At 40.5% G+C, this 19,295-nt stretch overlaps 2 protein-coding genes across 2 annotated transcripts; both read left to right on the top strand.

Moving 5' to 3' along the window:
• The first annotated feature begins 436 nt into the window (after positions 1-436).
• On the top strand, positions 437-5,159 carry LOC141432383 (uncharacterized). The gene is made up of 3 exons (XM_074093924.1): positions 437-524; positions 2,704-2,797; positions 4,573-5,159. The coding sequence occupies exons 1-3, from the start codon at positions 516-518 to the stop codon at positions 5,094-5,096; spliced, it is 627 nt and encodes a 208-aa protein (XP_073950025.1). The 5' UTR covers positions 437-515; the 3' UTR covers positions 5,097-5,159.
• A 964-nt stretch (positions 5,160-6,123) lies between these two features.
• Positions 6,124-19,012, top strand: Cpsf100 (cleavage and polyadenylation specificity factor subunit 2). The gene is made up of 13 exons (XM_074094685.1): positions 6,124-6,488; positions 7,678-7,943; positions 8,139-8,384; positions 8,674-8,861; positions 10,185-10,408; positions 11,077-11,226; positions 12,713-12,911; positions 14,313-14,403; positions 15,417-15,603; positions 16,134-16,224; positions 16,968-17,088; positions 17,699-17,886; positions 18,841-19,012. The coding sequence occupies exons 1-13, from the start codon at positions 6,340-6,342 to the stop codon at positions 18,931-18,933; spliced, it is 2,193 nt and encodes a 730-aa protein (XP_073950786.1). The 5' UTR covers positions 6,124-6,339; the 3' UTR covers positions 18,934-19,012.
• The last annotated feature ends 283 nt before the right edge of the window (positions 19,013-19,295 follow it).

The raw sequence follows: 19,295 nt of genomic DNA, 5'->3' as shown, positions 1-19,295 counted from the left end.
AGACTTGAGATTGAGAGGTCAAAGGACCAAACCACTTTCGCACTTTATTTTTATTTATTCGTAGAAGGACAATGACAATGACAATGCCTGTATAATATAAAACAAAATAAAGGTAACTAAAACTACATACAAACTAAAATTATAAATAAAAAAGTTGCCCAAAATCACTGCCAGGTGGTAAGGTGCCCAGAAGGCTGGCAGCATTACCACGCTGTATGGCAATGCTTAATCTTTCGCACTTGAGTTCTCTATCATAAATAGTTACCTACTTTTTATACTACCTCATTACCTCATTGCATAGAAAAACGGATACTTAATGCTAGAGTACCGACTGTACTCATGGAACTAAAAAGTACTTCTTAGATGTACTCTATGATTACCTACGCTTCAAGGAAAAATTCATAATCTATGCTTTGACATTATTATGACTGCCTATATTATTTTTGTATTCGTGATAGATTTTGTAAGAAGAATAAGAGAGAAACTAAGGCAAAGAAGATCGTTTAACTCTTGTAATGGCACTGGTAAGTAAAATAGAAGTAAAAACCAAATAATCCTCACCTTGAACTTCTATTACAACTGCCTCAAAAGGTTTCAAAATTATTTTTGCGTACACTTCTGTACCCAAGTATTTATTCAGTAACATTAAGGTTGAGCCAGGCTGTTCTGAGACTGATCCGTGATGCGATTTTCGACGCTGAATCAGTTGAAACAAAAATCATACACAATTGCAGTAGCTTTATATCTTTCATACAACCATTATCACCGTCCTTATACGTTGGAACAGCAAAGGCATCATACTGTCCGGTTTCAAAAGCGTTTCTTTCCAAGAATCTCAAAGCTGTGGAATGAATTGCCCGTTGAGGATTTCCAGGAGAGGTACGGTATAGAGTCTACAAAATAATATAATACTTAGGATCGGCAATACGTGAGCTATAGTTGTGGTATTCCATACGTGGTCCCTTACCATCAGGAGACCCACTTGCTCGTTTGCCATCCAGTCGAATTATAATAAAATTACATACGTGAGCTATAGTTGTGGTACCTAATTGGTAACCATCAGGCAAACCCACCTACCACTTACCACCTATTTTCTACCATCGTTGTATTGAAAACATTTAAAAATTTTCGATCGCAAGAATTTAACAGTAGCCACACGATCAGCTATCAATTGTTCTGTTCTTCTTAGCTTTTTCAACCAGTTTGGTGTAGGCCTCCTTAAGAATTCGCCATTAATCTAGTTACTAGGTTAATAGGGCACAAATCACACTTTGGCTCACTTGCAGAGGTGGCGCTAGGCGTAGGCCTCGTGGGCCACAGCCTACGGCCGCTTGTAGACGTCCATTGTTTTCACTGGAACTGGTATGGCTTCGTTGCCGGACAAGTGTCCGGTGCATGTACAGGTACAGTCACCAGCATTAATATCTGCCACAGCGGAGCGTGCAAAAATATCTGACACGTCCTTCCGGCCCTAGTAATAGAGTCGTATCAGATATTTATGCACGCTTGTTGTGTCAGATATTGGTGCTGGTGACTGTACATACATCCATTGTAAGCCATACAACACCGCAAATCCGGCAAAAGAACGGTCCGTGGTCCGGTGAAAATAACGGACGTCTACAAGCAGCCTACGGCCTCGCAAACTAGCCTCGCGCCTAGAAAGTTTCTCGTTTTTTTGCTCATTTAAAAATCCGTCATCCAATCTGTGATGCCCATCATAAGGCCTTGCAAAACTTATCTTGCCTACGCCACGTCAATATCAGCTAGGATAGCTAGCCTATGAGACCGCGGGCTCGACGCCAGCGGTAGCCGGCGCGGGCAACGTCGTGGCAAGCGTGTTCTCTGTTCATTGCGTGTGCTGCTACGTAACCACTGTGCGGCGACCGTTTTGGCTGCGTAATGAACAGAGAACCGCTCGCCACGCCGCTACCCGCACCGCTGCCCGCTGGCTGGCAAGATGAATGATTGAAAAAGACTAACAGCCTTATTCATAAAAAGTTAGAGCCTCCTTGAAGGCTCCTTGAAGGCCCGATGCTAAAAAACGTGATTCATAAACGTCTGTTAGCGCTAATCAGTCGATCAAGGCTCTGCTAAAGTTAGAGGACCGTAGACCCTCCTTTATCTCCCTGCTAAGTCACAAAATGGCCGCCACAAGTTTGAACAGCTGACTTTGACAAGAGCAAAAAACCATACCGAAGATATTTTTAGTGAAGGGTGAAGTTACGAAAAGATTTAAAAAAAAAAACAGGGTAATTTATTTTCAGGAATTTGTATTTTAAAATCCTCTAAAATTACTGCTACTTTACTACTTTACTAACAATAAATGTGAAAAAAATAAAATTAGGATGATTAACATAATTTCGGCTTTTTGCACTTAAACATAAACATGCGGATCGGAAATGGCGGGAAAACAAACATCTCGCTTTTTTTTTCCTGCTAATTTGCTGTCACTGCTGTCAATTTTTTTTTTTTTTAATTATCGATGAGGCCATTTTTTGTCTTTGATTTGTCAAGATTGCCAACATAACGCATCTAATCAGTCTATCAGCAGCTCAACAACTAGCAGACTGCTAGCAAGCGTTTATGAATCATACTTCTTGACAACCGTCTAATAAGCTTAATCAGTCTGCTAAGTAACAGACCGATCAAACCTCAATTAAGGTTTTTTTATGAATAAGGCTGTAAGAAAATCCATTGTTTCAGACCTGCCAACCCCCTTGGTGGGCATACCTGATAATGGTTCCCTGTGTTTTCAGTCTCTGCCTTCTTCTGAACTACGTTTTGAACAGGATCAATGGTAGTTAATCCCTGTTTTATGCAGATGCAATATTGTTTAACACACTCGAAATCACATTCGCTTTCACCACTTCTTTCTAAGAAATGGCGAATGCGATAACGAGCGCTCGCGTAAAGGTGCGGAGCGAATATATTATTAAAACCCGACGCCACGCCACGCTTGCACACGCCATCCTACGCGCGTCACTACCAATCAATCAGTCCCATATATTTATTAAGGTCAGTTGCAGACAGAAACAGCGACGGTCGGCGTGGCGTGGCGTCGCGGTTTAGTAGTAGTTTCCGCATTAAACCTGAGGCCTAAGGCCACGCACGCACTATGCGGCAAACCGCACGATTTTAGCGCGCCGTCTCTTTCTCAAGCGATTCAAACAATTAACCGCATAGTGCGTAGGTGCTTAGCATTATTGTCTAGCACACTTAGGGGCGGTTTCACCACCCACCAATTAATTTTATTTGACGGATAAATGTGATGCCATCTCCGTCTATTCGACGAAACAAACAGAGATGGCATCACATTTATCCATCAAAGGATGGTGAAACAGGGGGTTAGAATCACAATAGTTTCGACTACTTCTTTTTGTGACACGGCATAAGGTGAGGGAAAAGGAGACGGTAAATGCGACAGCGAAAGTCAGCGCGTTACAATAGGCCTTTTCTTTTGGGCCTATCAGGCTTACTATAAAAATCTATATGTATGAATAAGTAGGGGAGACCGGGCACAAAAGTAACAGCGGGTTGAAAGTAACATCGGCTTTGTAGAGTTATGCAGTGATCAAAATACCACATGCACCCGTCCAGAGCTCGCAAATATCGTATCTCTGCTTGTAACCAGGTATCAATCCTATATCTCAACCTCAAGTAAAATTACAGGTACCTACTAACATGATTTTGCACCTCTGAAGTAAAATTTTAAGATTGATCTATTTGGCGCATATTTATCATAAGGGCGATAACATCAGAATGACTACTACTAATTGTTTATTACATTGCTTATAGAGTCTTTTAAGTTATTTTTATGCAAACATTTAGTTTTTTTGCTAAGGACGTATGAAATGAGAAATCTGGGATGGGTACAAAAGTAACATAACGCCTGGGCTGGACCAAAAAACCTGACAAATTCCATTGAGGTCATAAGGTACGCCAAAAATCATTAACTTACACTCAATTCTCCTTCTCCCTCTAAATGTCACAGGGATCGAGTTTAAATGGCGCTTAGGATTATGAAGAGCAAAAAGCATTTTTTTACAGAAAAAATTAGATGTCGTAAATTCCAATCATTAAAGTACCTAAACTTACATGAAACAGAAAGAAGTGATCATAGGTTATGCAGATCACTTCAGTAAAGTGGTGTTTCATGGGTTTTACTTTTGATTCTAACCATATTACTTTCGTCCTACCCCTAGAGGACAAAAGTAAAAATCGACAATTATTTTTCAAAGGCTTGTAACTTTAAAAAATCGAACTCTATTTAATAAAAATGTACGCATATATATAGAGTATAAAGAAAAGTTTTAGCAAATACATAAAAGATAGCAAGTAATCGGAGCACAAATGCCAAATGTTACTTTTACCCCCGGTCTCCCCTACTTAAACGCATATGGGATGGCATGGCGACATCAGCGATACAGGTTTTTCATATTAAGAACCACTGGCATTGGAAGAACGTATGAAGAGGAAGAAAACATACCTACTTCTTCTTTTTTGTCCTTGAATATCCATTCCTTGCGTTTCGTATCCTCAAAATGTATCTTTTAATAAGAGTTATGTTTACAGCGGCACGAATCGAAGAAAGATATGCACAGTTTATTGCAAAGGACTCCAATAATCAAGGCATCCAAGCGCAACAAGAGACAATGATGCGAATGGAAACTCCGAAAAGAGCAATGAGCTCCCCAACCTGCCTCCAGACTCATCCCATTGAAGTAACGCGCGTGTGCCCAGAAGAACAACTTAATGTAGCATCTGAACCAGTAGCAGAAACCGTGGTTAAAAAGCCCAGCGATGTTGTATCAACGTCCAAAGTTGTTAATATCGCGTCTAATCCTATATTTCTGAGTAAAGTTTACAATGTTCAATTAGAGAACTCTTCGAAATCCATAGAAAAGCAGAATGTGATTCCCAAGCAAGAACCCCAAGACACCGGGAATGAATTAAGCGAAATAAAAAAGAAAGCTAAGGATTGTGAATCAATGCCGGCTTTTAGGCGAATGATGGATGATCACAATTCACGGGATTGTGTATCGGACACTGCCATAACGATTTGTAATAAGGAAACAAAGGAAGATACAGACTTGTAACAAAGAAAATACCTACTTGCTTTTAAATTGTGGTTTTAATATCATACACATAACCTTCAGCTACCTAACGCCGTTTTATTTATTAGTTAATTCGGATATACTTTATCTTACAAAAGGGCCTTTAATTTGCATTAATAGTAACCCATACAATTACTGTCTAAGGAATTATAAATTATAATGCTGAAGTTTAATTTAGGCATTAAGTGAGTATCTAATTGATCAGCCCCATTTTACTCCACGAATAAATTGAAATAGAGTAAATTAATTTATGCAAATTAATATAGACCCGGGGAGGCCTAAGTCCAACAGTGGTCGTCCTACGGCTGAGATGATGATGATGACTTAGCATTTTAACCGTTTACCATCATTAATCAAGCAACAGGCAAAGATTCTAAATGATCATGAGATCAGGACCTAACCTACCTTAAAAAGCTGCAAAACCCCTGACAATGTCATTCCAAAGTTCAATATGTCAAAAACGGCTAAACTGATTTTAATGAAATTTAGCTAAGAACCACCACAAGGAAACTCGCTTTCACGTAAGAAAACTGCATCGAAATCGGTCTAACAGTTTGAGAGCTACGATGCCATAGACAGACAGGCAGACTGGCAAAAAGAGGGGTGTTAAAAGTTTGAATGTCTGTCTGTCTGTTTGTGTGTTGCGAGCAGTAGGTATACGTTCTAAGTACTTTATGATGATCGGTTTCAGTGCGATATGTGTATGCCAAAATGGAACCGAATGTGAAACTGTGGAATTCATATCATGCCGTCTCTTTTTTTTAACACTTGCCGTAAATCTAACGGCAAAATTTTGTAGTAACCCTCCCAGTTACTACGAAATTCTAAAATCGAAGTTCGTGTTGTACCGTCCCTCTCACTCACGAACGGTACGACACGAACTTCGAATTTCGTAGTAGCCCCTCAATATTATTATTATTAATCCAGTATTTAGTATTTTTTTTAATTTTCAATCTGTGCCTCCAGTTTTGACATTGACGCTGACTGTCAATGTTCTGCGTCTGTCTGTATTGTCTGTCAGTCAAGCAGTGAGCAACGTCAACGTTTGTTTGCCGCTTAGCTTGATTTTCTTTATCTTCGTTTTATTTGTCCCAAAACATAAACATCCAATAGAGCTTAGAAAAATTCAAATAGAGGCTCCAGTCAAGTGATTTGTGTAGCTACATGATGATAAAAGTGTGAGAATTAGTTAAATTTAGGCATAGTTTGAACTCGAACCGGCGCAATGACTTCGATCATCAAAGTTCACTGCGTCTCGGGGGCTGGTGATGAGACTCCGCCATGCTACGTGCTGCAGATAGACGAATTCAAATTCCTTCTCGACTGTGGATGGGACGAGAAATTCGATATGGAGTTCATTAAGGAACTAAAGAGGTTAGTTTGAGGTTATGTGTGTTTGTATTTTTTGCTACATAACAAGTTCTAAAATGAATTAATTATCAAAAACTTACTGTAGTTATTTAGGCTGTAACAGACGGTTTTTATTTGAGCTGCAAGTCAATTGCAAAAGTGTTGCTATGGTGCAGATTTTTTGTGACCGGCATACTGCATAGAAACTGCAATAAGACAGCAACGTAGCAGCTCTAATACAGTTTGTTATGATTCTTTGTAAAAAAAAACACTTCACAGCAATAAGTTGATGTATACTTAGGTATGGATGTTTTAAACAATATCTTACATTTGGACTGCCCTTAATGTTTTATTTCTTTTTCATGTACATTTACCAAAAATCTAAAAAATAACAAGCCTGCCTGATGATACCTTAAGACTAAATGTTCATTCAATTATTACATGTATATATTACATGTACTGTTGCCATGATAATGTGGGCTATACAGCCAACTTATATTTTAGTCTCGTAGCTATTTTTGTATTTGTTTTGTGTGACTTTCCATAATTTCACTCTTCTGTGGCCCGGCGGAAGACCAGTGTTGGTTTTCAACCAGCAATATGCTGAGCCGGGACCTTTTTATAGCGGAAATACTTCTTATTGTTATTTTTCCTAACCTGTGTAATGTGTCACTGCTGTTATAAATAAATTATTTTCTTTCTTTCTTTCTTCTTTCTTTCATTGTCTTAAGTGTCAGTTGTCATTGAGATATATGACATCTACGGGTGGTTTCTATCCTGGAAAATTGCTCTAGTATTTTAATGAGGCTTTAGTACACCAAATGTGACTAGGTCAGCCTCATGAGGAACCTCAGTTATATACAGCACACTACAAATTTTACGCTCTCCATTGCACTGAAGCCACGTCTCTGGATGCAAAGGCCTGTCTAATGAATCTGTAAATCAGCATCGCTTCCTCTGAAAGCGATCGACTCAGAATTACATTTACATCCCCATTGAACAAGCCCATACCATCCAAATACCTGTCTCTGATGTCCTTATTCTGATCACATTCCAAAAGAAAGTGAATTAGGTCTTCAGTCTTATTACAACCTATACGCAAAGGTGATTGCACAACTCTCATCTAATTCAAAAAACTGTTTAGTGGAATGTGGAGACTTATGAACAGCTTGTGCATAATAAAGCTGCAAACTTTTTCTTTTTCCAATTTCAGACATGTAAATAGCATAGATGCAGTTCTCCTCTCACATTCAGACCCTCTGCACCTCGGAGCCTTGCCTTATGCAGTCGGCAAGCTCGGCCTCAACTGCCCAATCTATGCTACTCTGCCAGTCTACAAGATGGGGCAGATGTTCATGTACGATCTCTACCAAGCACACAAAAATGTGTCGGAGTTTGATCTGTTCACATTGGACGATGTGGATGCCGTGTTTGATAGCATCGTACAGCTGAAGTACAATCAGAGTGTTGATATGAAAGGTAAATAAATGAGTATACTTTCTAAATGACAACCATAATAGTCAAGTGTTAAAGAATTTGATTATAAAGCTTGAGGTCCTGGGTTGAATCCCTGGTTGGGGTATATATACAAAAGTGACACAAATAAAAAATACAATATATGAGATGTAGTGTGACAACATTATTTCAATTAATCATTCATTTATATTCTTTCAGGTAAAGGCTTAGGCCTCCGGATCACACCATTACCAGCTGGTCACTCGCTTGGTGGCACCATCTGGCGAATCGCAGCCCCTGGTGAGGAAGACATAGTGTATGCACCGGACTTCAACCATAAGAAGGAGCGGCATCTCAATGGCTGCGAGATAGAGAGGATCATGAGACCCTCGTTGCTGCTTCTTGGAGCTATGAATGCTGATTATGTGCAACCAAGGCGGAGGTTAAGAGATGAAAAATTGATGAGTAAGAAAAATTACAAACTTTTGTAAATCATAAAGCAAGGCATAATTTAAACATGTTTTCGCTTATAAATGCAAATATTTGTGTGTTTGTTTGTTACTCTTTCACGCTTAAACCAGCCGGAAAAATTTTAATCAAGGTTTATTAGATCTTGGGAGTGTTATAAGTAACTAGGAATTCAATAAATTCTTGGAATTTCTATCCAACAGTTCATGAAATGTGTGCACAGAATGCCTTAAATCCAACCCAAATAAATAGTCAGTGTGACTAAAATCCAACTTTTTATTTCCAGCAACAATTCTCAGTACCCTACGAGGCGGAGGCAGTGTCCTAGTGTGTACGGACACAGCAGGCAGGGTACTAGAATTAGCTCACATGTTGGACCAACTGTGGAGGAACAAGGACTCGGGACTGGTCGCGTATACGTTGTTACTGTTGTCCAACGTCAGCTATAATGTTGTGGGGTTCGCTAAGTCTCAGGTGAGCATCTAATGAGGGCTATCGTTTTTTGTATCACTAGATGGCGCACTGTTGCGTGAGGTTTTTAAGTATGGCTTTCAAAGTCTGTTTTTGTCTGGGTGTGAAAACAAAGTTTAGATTAAAATCATATTTAATACACCTTAAAACCGTACCATAAAAATATCGAGCATGCCACAGTGTTGCATAGTCCCCGTTTTGTTCGGAAAAAAGGGAGGACAAAGGTTTCTGAAAGACAAAACTGTCTCAAAACACAGACATTCATTGCCCCGGAACGCATATTTGCCATAATTAATTTCAGATATTGCAAAATATTCACAAAATTATTCTAATTATAATTAAACCCGCGTAGCTCACCCAAAAACTATGAGATTTGACATTTCGGAGACCTCACGCTACACTAGCGCCTCTAGTGGCGAATTCATACGCGATAGCCCTCATTGCTTGTGTTATAAAGCTGCATACGACGTTCACTCGTCAAACCATCGAACATGGAGTCGCGTGGCAGTCGCGCACTGTGGATACGGTGCCGCCGCGCGAGGCAACTCGAACATTAGCGCTCTAGAACGTTCTGTGCGACGAACCAGTTCATGTGGGTTTTTGACAGCGCGGCAAAGGAGGGTTAGTGACGGAACTCACGTATTTTAGTTGGTGCGCGCGGCGAAAACATAGATAACGACAATTGTATTCAATACTCAATACTCAATATTTTATTGCTTTTCCACAATATATGGTTACAGATGTTACAAAGAGATTATGTGATCATCATGGACCCTATTGGGCAGAGCAATATTTATACAAGATTTGTCGACTTTAATTAGGTATTAGGCTGTTTCCACGAAAGATATGCGAGGAATGTGTTTTTCACTGACCGATAGAAACGCTTTATTAACCTATTCTCGCACAGAGCGGAGCGAGACTAGTACGGATCCGGAACACGGCGTTACAAAGGTTAATGCTCGAGTTGCACTCTCCTTTTCACTTCGATGGCAAGGAAATGAAATAGCAACAGTTGAAAGAATTGTTCACTTATTATGTACATTTTATTGTTCATGCATTACTATTATATATTTTTTTTCTATTATTGATCTATTTTGATTGATTTGGTTGATTTTTAGTTTTACATAAATTCAAAATTATTTAAAAAAATATGTAAAAACTTCTTTGTTTGTGGCTGTTTACACCTGATTGCCTTAGTCTTAGACAAAGATTTTATTTTTTGCACTAGAACATAAAAAGTAATTATATGTCGCCTAGATCTAACATAAGCATAAATACGAACTTTACGAGCATGAGAAGTGAAAAAAAATATTGAATCCATTTCAGATAGAGTGGATGAGCGACAAGCTCTCGCGAGCGTTCGAAGGCGCCCGCTCCAACCCGTTCGCCCTGCGGCACCTCCAGCTGTGCCACTCGGCGGCCGACGTGGCGCGCTCGCCGGGCCCCAAGGTCGTGCTGGCTTCCTTCCCAGACCTGGAGTGCGGCTTCGCCAGAGACCTGTTCTTACAATGGGCGCCCCATCAGCAGAACTCTATCGTGCTCACTGCCAGGTTTGTCTCACTAACGCTACTTCTTTATAGGTTTCACTACTCACACACAGCTGGCAAGTTTCCCTATCCACTTGTACAGTCAACGTCATAAATAAGTGACTTTTGTACCTTTCATTTAACGTCATGTTTGAAAAGCCATATGAAATTGTGTACCTACCGACTGAAAGCGAGAATGTACAAAAGTGATCACTTCTTTATGATGTTGACCGTACCAGGCATAGCTGTGGTCGCTAGACCTGCATTGCAGCTTCATCAGTTTCTACAGTTGGTGCCACATAAACAGAACTTTATTGTTCTCACTCCTTGTAGTGCTCGCCACTGCGTACTCACTAGCGCTCACTTCTTAACAAGTCTCACTACTCGTAGTGCTCACTGATCAGTAAGTTTCACTAGGCAACCAAACTAACGGCTCACTTGAGTGATCCTCCCGGATTATGCTGTATTAGATTTCTTGACTGTGGCATTGTAGGAGATTTTTAAATCACACCAGTTGTTTAAGGTTACATTATCAAAAATTTGTCAATCGAAAAAACAAAATTCTCTCTCCCTAACTTTAACTCTAGTCTTGTGATATTGATAGCAGTCACCCGCACCATGCTACATTGAAAGTACTGTATTTATATTTTGTAAGAATCTACTAGACCAGCTCATTGTACTGTTTGTTCCAGAACATCCCCCGGGACGCTGGCGCGTGACCTGATCGAGAACGGCGGCGACCGCACCATAGAGCTGACGGTGCGGCGGCGCGTGCGCCTCGAGGGCGCAGAACTAGATGAGTTCCTGATACAGCAGCGCGCGCGCGTCCACAGCGCGCCCAAGTAAGCACAGCGGCTAAAGATAGGGCCCCTCCCTTCATGTGTTAGCGTGTACAAGTCAACGCACGTAAAAAGAGCTCTGGGTGGCTAGTGGAGGGGATACGTTTGCGCATCTGTCAACTAACAAGCCAATGGCGTGACGGCCGCGCGCGCGCTACTACGGCCCTCCCGGCCGCCGCCAATTTGGTTCATATTTCGCTCACTGCGCAGGTATATCGCCAGGAGCTCTTTTTACGTGCGTTGATTTATACCCGATACGTTTAGAAGGGTCTCCCCACATCTATAGACGTGAAATCGGCTTTAGCCGACCAAGTAACGCTTTATGTCCACGCAATAAGAGCGAAAAAAGTTGAAGTGGCAATGGGCGGGCAACATCGCTCGAAGAACAGATAACCGTTGGGGGAGAAAAGTTCTCGAGTGGCAACCGCGAACCGGAAGACGGAAGCCTATAAAGACTATGTGGACTGACGACATCGTGAGAATTGCGGGTAACCGGTGGATGCAAGTGGCGAGTTGTCGTTCATTGTGGCGTTCTAAGGGGGAGGTCTTTGTTCAGCAGTGGGCATCTTCTGGCTGATGATAATGATGATGAATAAGAGCGAAAAAGACTTCGTCGATAAACTTCGTTTCGCGTCGGCCGAGCCGATCGACATCTTTTTCGCATTTTTTTTTAATAATACGAATGTTTGTTCTCGGGTCTTGGATGTTTAATATGTATTTAAGTATGTATTTATCTATATAAGTATGTTTATCCGTTGCCTAGTATCCATGGCACAAGCTTTGCTTAGTTTGGGACTAGGTCAATTGGTGTCAAGTGTCCCATGATATTTGTTATTTACTAGCTATTGCCCGCGGCTTCGCTCCCGTTGTTTTTTTCTGTATTTTCTTCCATAAAAACCTTCACCTGACAGTAATGAACACAACAAAAAAATAATTAGCGACATCGGACCAGTCGTTCCCGGGTTTTGCGCTTAGCAACACATTTTACGATTCATTTTTATTTATATAGATTATTATTTTTCACACCTCTCCTTCAGAAAAGTAACTTTTCCTCCCTGTCGAGAGGGAGCAAAGTGTAACTTTTCTGTTCAATGATTTTCTAAGTGTTTTATTGCAAATTTCATTTTTTGAAGTAGATAATTGTAAAGCCACGCTATTACCTATGCTGGTTGTTCTTTAATAATATTTAGATTTTTCTTTTTCAAGTTTCTTAATGCTCGGTGTGAAAAGTTGTATGAGCCACTCGGGAGCAAAATTATTTTCATCTTGGGCGTTAACACTTGAATCTCTCATTACGCTCAGGATTCTACTTTAGAATCCCTCGCTACGCTCAGGATCCTATTGCAGAATCCTTCGCCACATTCTGGATTCAATGTACGCCCTCGCCGTAAATACACCATTTTGCTCCCTTGTGACACAAATAACTAATTATTATGAAAGATGAAGCAAACCGCTTCGTGCCGTTGTTACGCATATTGTTTCCGTTCAGGGAGGAGGTGGCCGGGCTCTCCTCCGACTCGGACTCGGACGGCGAGCTGGAGATGTGGGTGGTGACAGGCCGGCACGACATCCCGGTGCGGCACGACGCGCGCCCCGCCGGCTGCTTCAAGGCCAACAAGCGGCACCACGCCATGTACCCCGCGCACGACGAGCGCGCCAGGCATGATGACTACGGGGAGGTCATACGGGTCAGTACACAAAAGGAGGAAGGAACAAATAATGCTCCTTAAATTACCATGTTTTACAGGTGGTAGGACCTTGTGCATGGTCCGCCCGGATTGCTGCCACCATCTTGCTCGCTAATCCTGCCGTGAAGCAGCAGTGCTTGCACTGTTGTGTTTCGGCGTGGAGAGTAAGACAGCCGGTGCAATTACTGGCACATGAGATATACCATCTTAGGCCTCTAGGTTGGCAACGCATCTGCAATACCCCTGGTGTTGCTGATGTTTATGGGCGGTGGTGATCTCTTACCATCAGGAGACCCACATGCTCGTTTGCCATCCAGTCGAATAAAAGAAAAAAAAATGTGATCTACCATCCTAAAGTTGATAATCGTTTGCATGTCATAAAACAATAATGACAATAGAAGTGTCTGTCAACTTGAAAGTCCCACTTTAGCGACATATTCATTTGATAGGAACTTGTTTAAATGCCATCAGCCAAATATGTGATCTACCACCCTAAAGCTGATAATCGTTTGCATGACATAAAACAATAGTGCCAATAGACGTGTCTGTCGACTTGAAAATCCGACTTTAGCGACATATTAATTTGATAGGAACTTTTTTAAAAATTGATAGACCACTTAATTGGCTGATGGTACAATCACCTGCATTGAAAGAGAGCCGGTGAAATTACTGGCACTTGAGGTATCCCATCTTAGGCCACCAGGTTGGCAACGCATCTGCAATACCCCTGGTGCTGCAGATGTTTATGGGCGGTGGTGATCTCTTACCATCAGGAGAACCACTTGCTCGTTTGCCATCCAGTCGAATTAAAAAAAAACCTGCAGTAACTTTCTGAGATAATAATAAATAAATATCATGGGTTATTTTTGACACCAATTGACCTAGTCCAAAACTAAGCAAAGCTTGTACTATGGATACTAGGCAACGGATAAACATAATTATATAGATAAACATATTTAACATCCAAGAGCCGAGAACAAACATTCGTATTATTCATAAAAATATCTGCCCCGGCCGGGAATCGAACCTGGGACCTCAAGCTTCGTAGTCAGGTTCTCTAACCACTTGGCCATCCAGTCGATAATTTAATTTTGTCAGGCGTCTATAAAATATATTTTAGGTTTGTCTGGCAGGGTTAGCACCCCTACAAAGTGTCTGGCAATGTAGGAAGTGTTTTTTAATATCATTCCGAACACGTATGACGAAATTGGTGTGAAATTGTATGACGTTTGAAACCTGATATTTTCCAAAGCGATCATTATCCAAATTTCACAGTTAGAGATCGTTCTTACCTGCGTTACTTACTACCGTTATATAAAAACTTTCAGCCTAAAAAAGGTCTGGCTGCCGCGATTTCTGGCTCTATCTATAATATCATCTGGGTGTTGTATTGTGTCGCAGCCGGAAGACTACAGGTTAGCGGAGATAGTGGACGCAGAGGGGGAGATTCGCGACGTGCCGCCCGCGCCGCCGCCAAAGGAAGAAGTCGAAGGTAAACTGCAAGTAACATTATTTGAACCAATCATTTTCACCTGTTCCTTTCTGTCACATGGTGTACTATGAGGGCAAAAGATATTGATCTCACCTTGACTAAATAAGTATATGTAACTAAATATGTAATGTATAATCGAAAGACTTTAAATTTTTGAAATCAGTCCGACAGTTTCAGATACTGCCTTAAATATTCTCCTGAGGCCCCCCACCTTATAAATATTTTTAAGATGCGTCTAATTGTTTCGGGAAGAAAGTCGAACTGCCGTGGTGTAAAACGATAGAGCGGCAATAGTTATTTGTGATACCAGTTTGTAAAACCTTGCCAACCGTGTATCATACGACGTTTCTCAATACATTTGTGAGAAAATAGGCAATTAATAACACAAAATGGAAAAATAAAATAAAACTACGCAAAGTTTTTAAAAAAGGGCGCGTTCGTAATGGGCATGCGTAAGTTTTGTATTTAATTAGGTTAACTAAAATTATCAGGCAAAGGTTCGACGCGTTCAGCCACTGCGATTTTTTCGAATGAATAAAAAAAGGTGGAAATCATTAAAATCTGAGATACAGTACGATTACTTGGAGTTAACACTTGACAGATGGGCGTGCCTTCAGTCAATTTTCAAATTTGAGGTCATACAAATTAAATAATTTTTACATAATCTGTAAACGTGGGTAGCGGTATACTAAAATGGCTTTATTTGCATGACGTCAAAGTTGAAAATTGACTGAAGGCACGCCCATCTGTCAAGTGTTAACTCGAATTAATCAAACTGTAATTAAATTACAGTTTATAATAATTACAATCAATTTTACAAATTCATTACTTAGTTTTGTATATTTATAATTTTTTCTACGTATAAGTCGATACGTATAATAAAAATATTTTTGTGATTTTTTATTTTAATTTTGTACATTCATAAATGTATGCTTGTTAGAGCCTAAATTGAATAAATATATTTTGATTTTGACTTATTTTTTTTCTACAAACTACACATGGCATTTTTACAGAGGAAATAACGGAGATCCCCAGCAAGTGCGTGACATCGGTCCGGCAAGTCGCCATAAGGGCATCCGTCCAGTACATCGAGCTGGAGGGCCGCTGCGACGGCGAGAGCTTGCTGCGCGTCGTGACGCAGGCCAAGCCGCGGGCCATCGTCGGGCTGCGCGCCAACGAGGGGGCGCTGACGACGCTCAGGTTAGTACAAACGCAAAAACGTTCCAAACCTCAACAATTAGTTTTTTGATTTTGGAATTACTTTCAGTAACATCAAGAGTGAAATTAAAGAATAACATGACAATGCTTTGGAACGTTTTTGCTAAAATACGTCCCAGTGAAAGTCATCATGATATCAGCCGTAGGACGTCCACTGTTGGACATTAGCCTCCCCTATAGACCTCCAGTTGCTTCAGTTGGAAGCGGCCTGTATCCACCGTGAAGAAAGAATATTCAAAGTACAGCTAATAAATTGACTTTTATAATAATGTACGCTCACACACACACGCACACACACACACACACAAAAGCGTATGAACTTTCGCATTTATAATGATTAGTAGGATAAATATATCTAACAGTTAAGTTGTATTTTTTTGTATAATAAAATTCGCGCTTTTCTACTGAGCCCACTCATTCTGAAAGGAGACCTGTGTCTAGCAGTAGGATTTATATAGGCTCATCAATCATGATGATGATGATGATTTTTTTACTATGAGGAATGCTTGCAGGAAGTACTGCGAAATGGAGGGCATAGAGAAGATCTTCACGCCGACGCGCGGAGAAGTCATCGACGCGACCACAGAGTCTCATATCTACCAGGTAACAAATGGCACTAATGTTTTAACGCTCAGATAAAGGCCCAGTAGACTTGGTGCCGTTCAATTGGGTAGTTTACTGGGTGAAAAGTAGCAGATTGTACAACAAGAGCTTAAAACGGGCTATTTTAGCCGAGACGTTCATATTCATATAGCCATCCGAGCCAATACGGCGAGGGTGTATAGACATCTGATTTTTCACGTCGGTTGCGAGGAAATTAAATACAAAAGTGAAAACAATTGTTTACTTACTAGGTAACTTTTATATTATATTTATTATATGATTATATTTTTTTGTTTTATTGATTTATTTTTCTGATTGACTCGCAAGCTCGTCCGTTTAATTCTCATACTCATACTCAGCCATCAATTGCCTACTTCCAGGCCACGACAATAATCTACTATTTTCACTTCTCATGCTCGTAAAGTTCGTGTTTATGCTGGATTTGGGCGACATAAAATGACTTTTTATGCTCTAGTGCATAAAGTTAATTATTTGTCTAAGACCAAAGTTATCAGATGTCAACAGCCACACATAAAAAGTTTCTACATATTTTATATAAAACTAAACTCGCTAGTGCTCGCAAGCTCGTCCGTTTAATTCTCATACTCAGCCAGCAATTGCTTACTTCCAGGCCACGACAATAATCTACATCCATTATGTCGCCTACATTCAGCATAAAAACGAAGTTTACGAGCATGAGAGGTGAGAAAGAATTTGGTCCCATTAACAGTTTGTGTGTTCAGGTGAAGCTGACGGACGCGCTAATGTCGGGTCTGGCTTGGCGCGCGGCCGGCGACGCCGAGCTGGCCTGGCTGTCGGGCGTGGTGGCGCCGCGCGCGAGGCCCAGGGAACCCGACACCACTGGTCAGTACACAGTACACACACTGACGGCTTTATCACTAGATACCTGATTACTAGATACTACGAAGAAGAACGAGGGTCACCGACATAACCAAGCTTTAGCTCCTTTCGCAGGTGGTAGGAGCTTGTGCAAGGTCCGCCCGGATGGCTTGATATTTCACCTGTCGAAAAACCCTCATTGAATTTAGGAATTTAACTAAATTCTCATAGAAATTCCTAATAATTACATCGCGGATTTCACTAACATTGCATAATTCCAGCGGTCGAAATTTTGGAATTTTATACCGATCCCGTGGGAATATCGAGAAAAAAGTAGCCTATGTGTTATTCCAGATATCCATCTATCTACGTACCATTCATCAAAATCCATCCAACCGTTTTAGCGCGAAGTTTATAATATTAGTAAGATAATTAATTATAGGTAGTGCCACCAAAGTTGAGGTCACGCTCAGGCCCACAAGAAAATGACGTGTGACAGCGGGATTTTGACATTTACTCGTTCATTTCATTCATTCTCCTTTTGTGCAATCAGTTCTTTATGTAGCTGTGTGTGTAATCATTCACTTCAACTCTCGTGGCACTACCTATACCAACCTATTTTTTTTTTTAACAGAAGAAGAGATGGCGGAAGACGTAGTGATGTCCCTGGAGCCGTGTAAGAGCGGGCGTGCGCACGCGGCGGCGCTGATCAACGCAGTGCGTCTGTCCGAGCTGCGCGCGGCGCTCGCGCGGCACGGGCTCGCCGCCGAGTTCGTGGGGGGCGCATTGGAGTGCTGCCACGGAACGCTCGCCATTCGACGAGTGAGTATATACTGGGTCTAAACCTGGCTTTACATTCTAAATTCATCCAGGTATACCTAGTGCCATCCACGAAGACGCGTGATTTTGTCAAAATTAGACATTAATGACATTGTAATAAGAACCACGGCACGCGTCATCGTGAATGACTCTACCTCTATAGCATGTATACAAACCGTCAGGTATTAAACTGAAGACACCCAGACTTTTTTAAGTTAGTTTGAGCATTATACTCGCAGTTGTTGTGAAAAATATTTTCTAATTTCTGATTTTTCTCTCGTAATGTGTGTTTGTCAGTCTGTTGTAATACGGTATTTGACAACTCCTGAATTTGCCATATCTTAATATTATTATGAAAATATAGATGTACAGACAGTGTTAAGCGAAGAGAAAACTTAAATCGGTTGAAAATTGGATTTATAGTGATTTTTTGAAAAATCTATATACCTGTCTCTTTCTCAAACGCTTTTCTCTATGCAGCAAGTATGGCGCTACTGGCGTGTGATGTCACATGCCAGTATGTCTTTCTCTGTCTAATCTTGAATTTCAAACCTTTATAACTTTATTTGTAAAGGTAGCTTAATAATTGTTTCTCTATTCGATAACAGACATTGTGTAGTTTTAATTTATAAAACATATACAAAATAGTCAAATACCGTATTCGCCGTTTTTTGAAGAAAATCAAAATTGATAGAAAACCGGTCAGTATACATAAAACACCTAAATAACATGCAACACTAAGGGGCTGTTTCACCTCCCATCGATTAATTTTATTTGACGAATAAATATGATGCCGTCTCCGTCTATTCGAACAAAACAAACAGAGACGGCATCACATTTATCCGTCAGTTAAAATTAATCAATGGATGGTGAAACAGGGGGTAAATTGATTTGTTTGTAAACTTTTAGTTAATACATATTCATATGTAAGTTTTAAACGATGTCGTTTCGTTGCAGTTGGAAAATGGCCGCGTGGCGTTGGAAGGCGTGCTGTCTGAAGAGTATTATAAAGTGCGAGAACTCTTGTACGACCAGTTCGCTATAGTGTAGCGGAGGTCTTGAACTAGCTTTGTATATAATTTATATTAAGGAATAAATAAGGTTAATAATAAACATGAGTCTTCTTTTACATGCTTATACACAGTGTTTTTCTTGATTTCCGTTAATTTCGAGAGATTGCTCAGGTCATTGACAGAACTAAGTTTTAATTGTATTTTTGGCCAGTTTTTTTTTAGATCTATTATCACATTGTAAAATCCACATACTTGACGAGTGACATTGATGTGATACAAAAGAGACCTGAAACTCACTTTTTAACCTTTTGAACGCCATGGTAGGACACAGACGACAAAATAGTAGATTGTACAACGAGAGCATAAAACGAGCCATTTTACCACCCGAGCCACCCGAGC

The sequence above is a fragment of the Choristoneura fumiferana genome, chromosome 11 (assembly GCF_025370935.1).
Source record: "Choristoneura fumiferana chromosome 11, NRCan_CFum_1, whole genome shotgun sequence".
Classification (NCBI taxonomy): domain Eukaryota; kingdom Metazoa; phylum Arthropoda; class Insecta; order Lepidoptera; family Tortricidae; genus Choristoneura; species Choristoneura fumiferana.
This window is presented reverse-complemented; position numbering and strand designations above follow the sequence as displayed.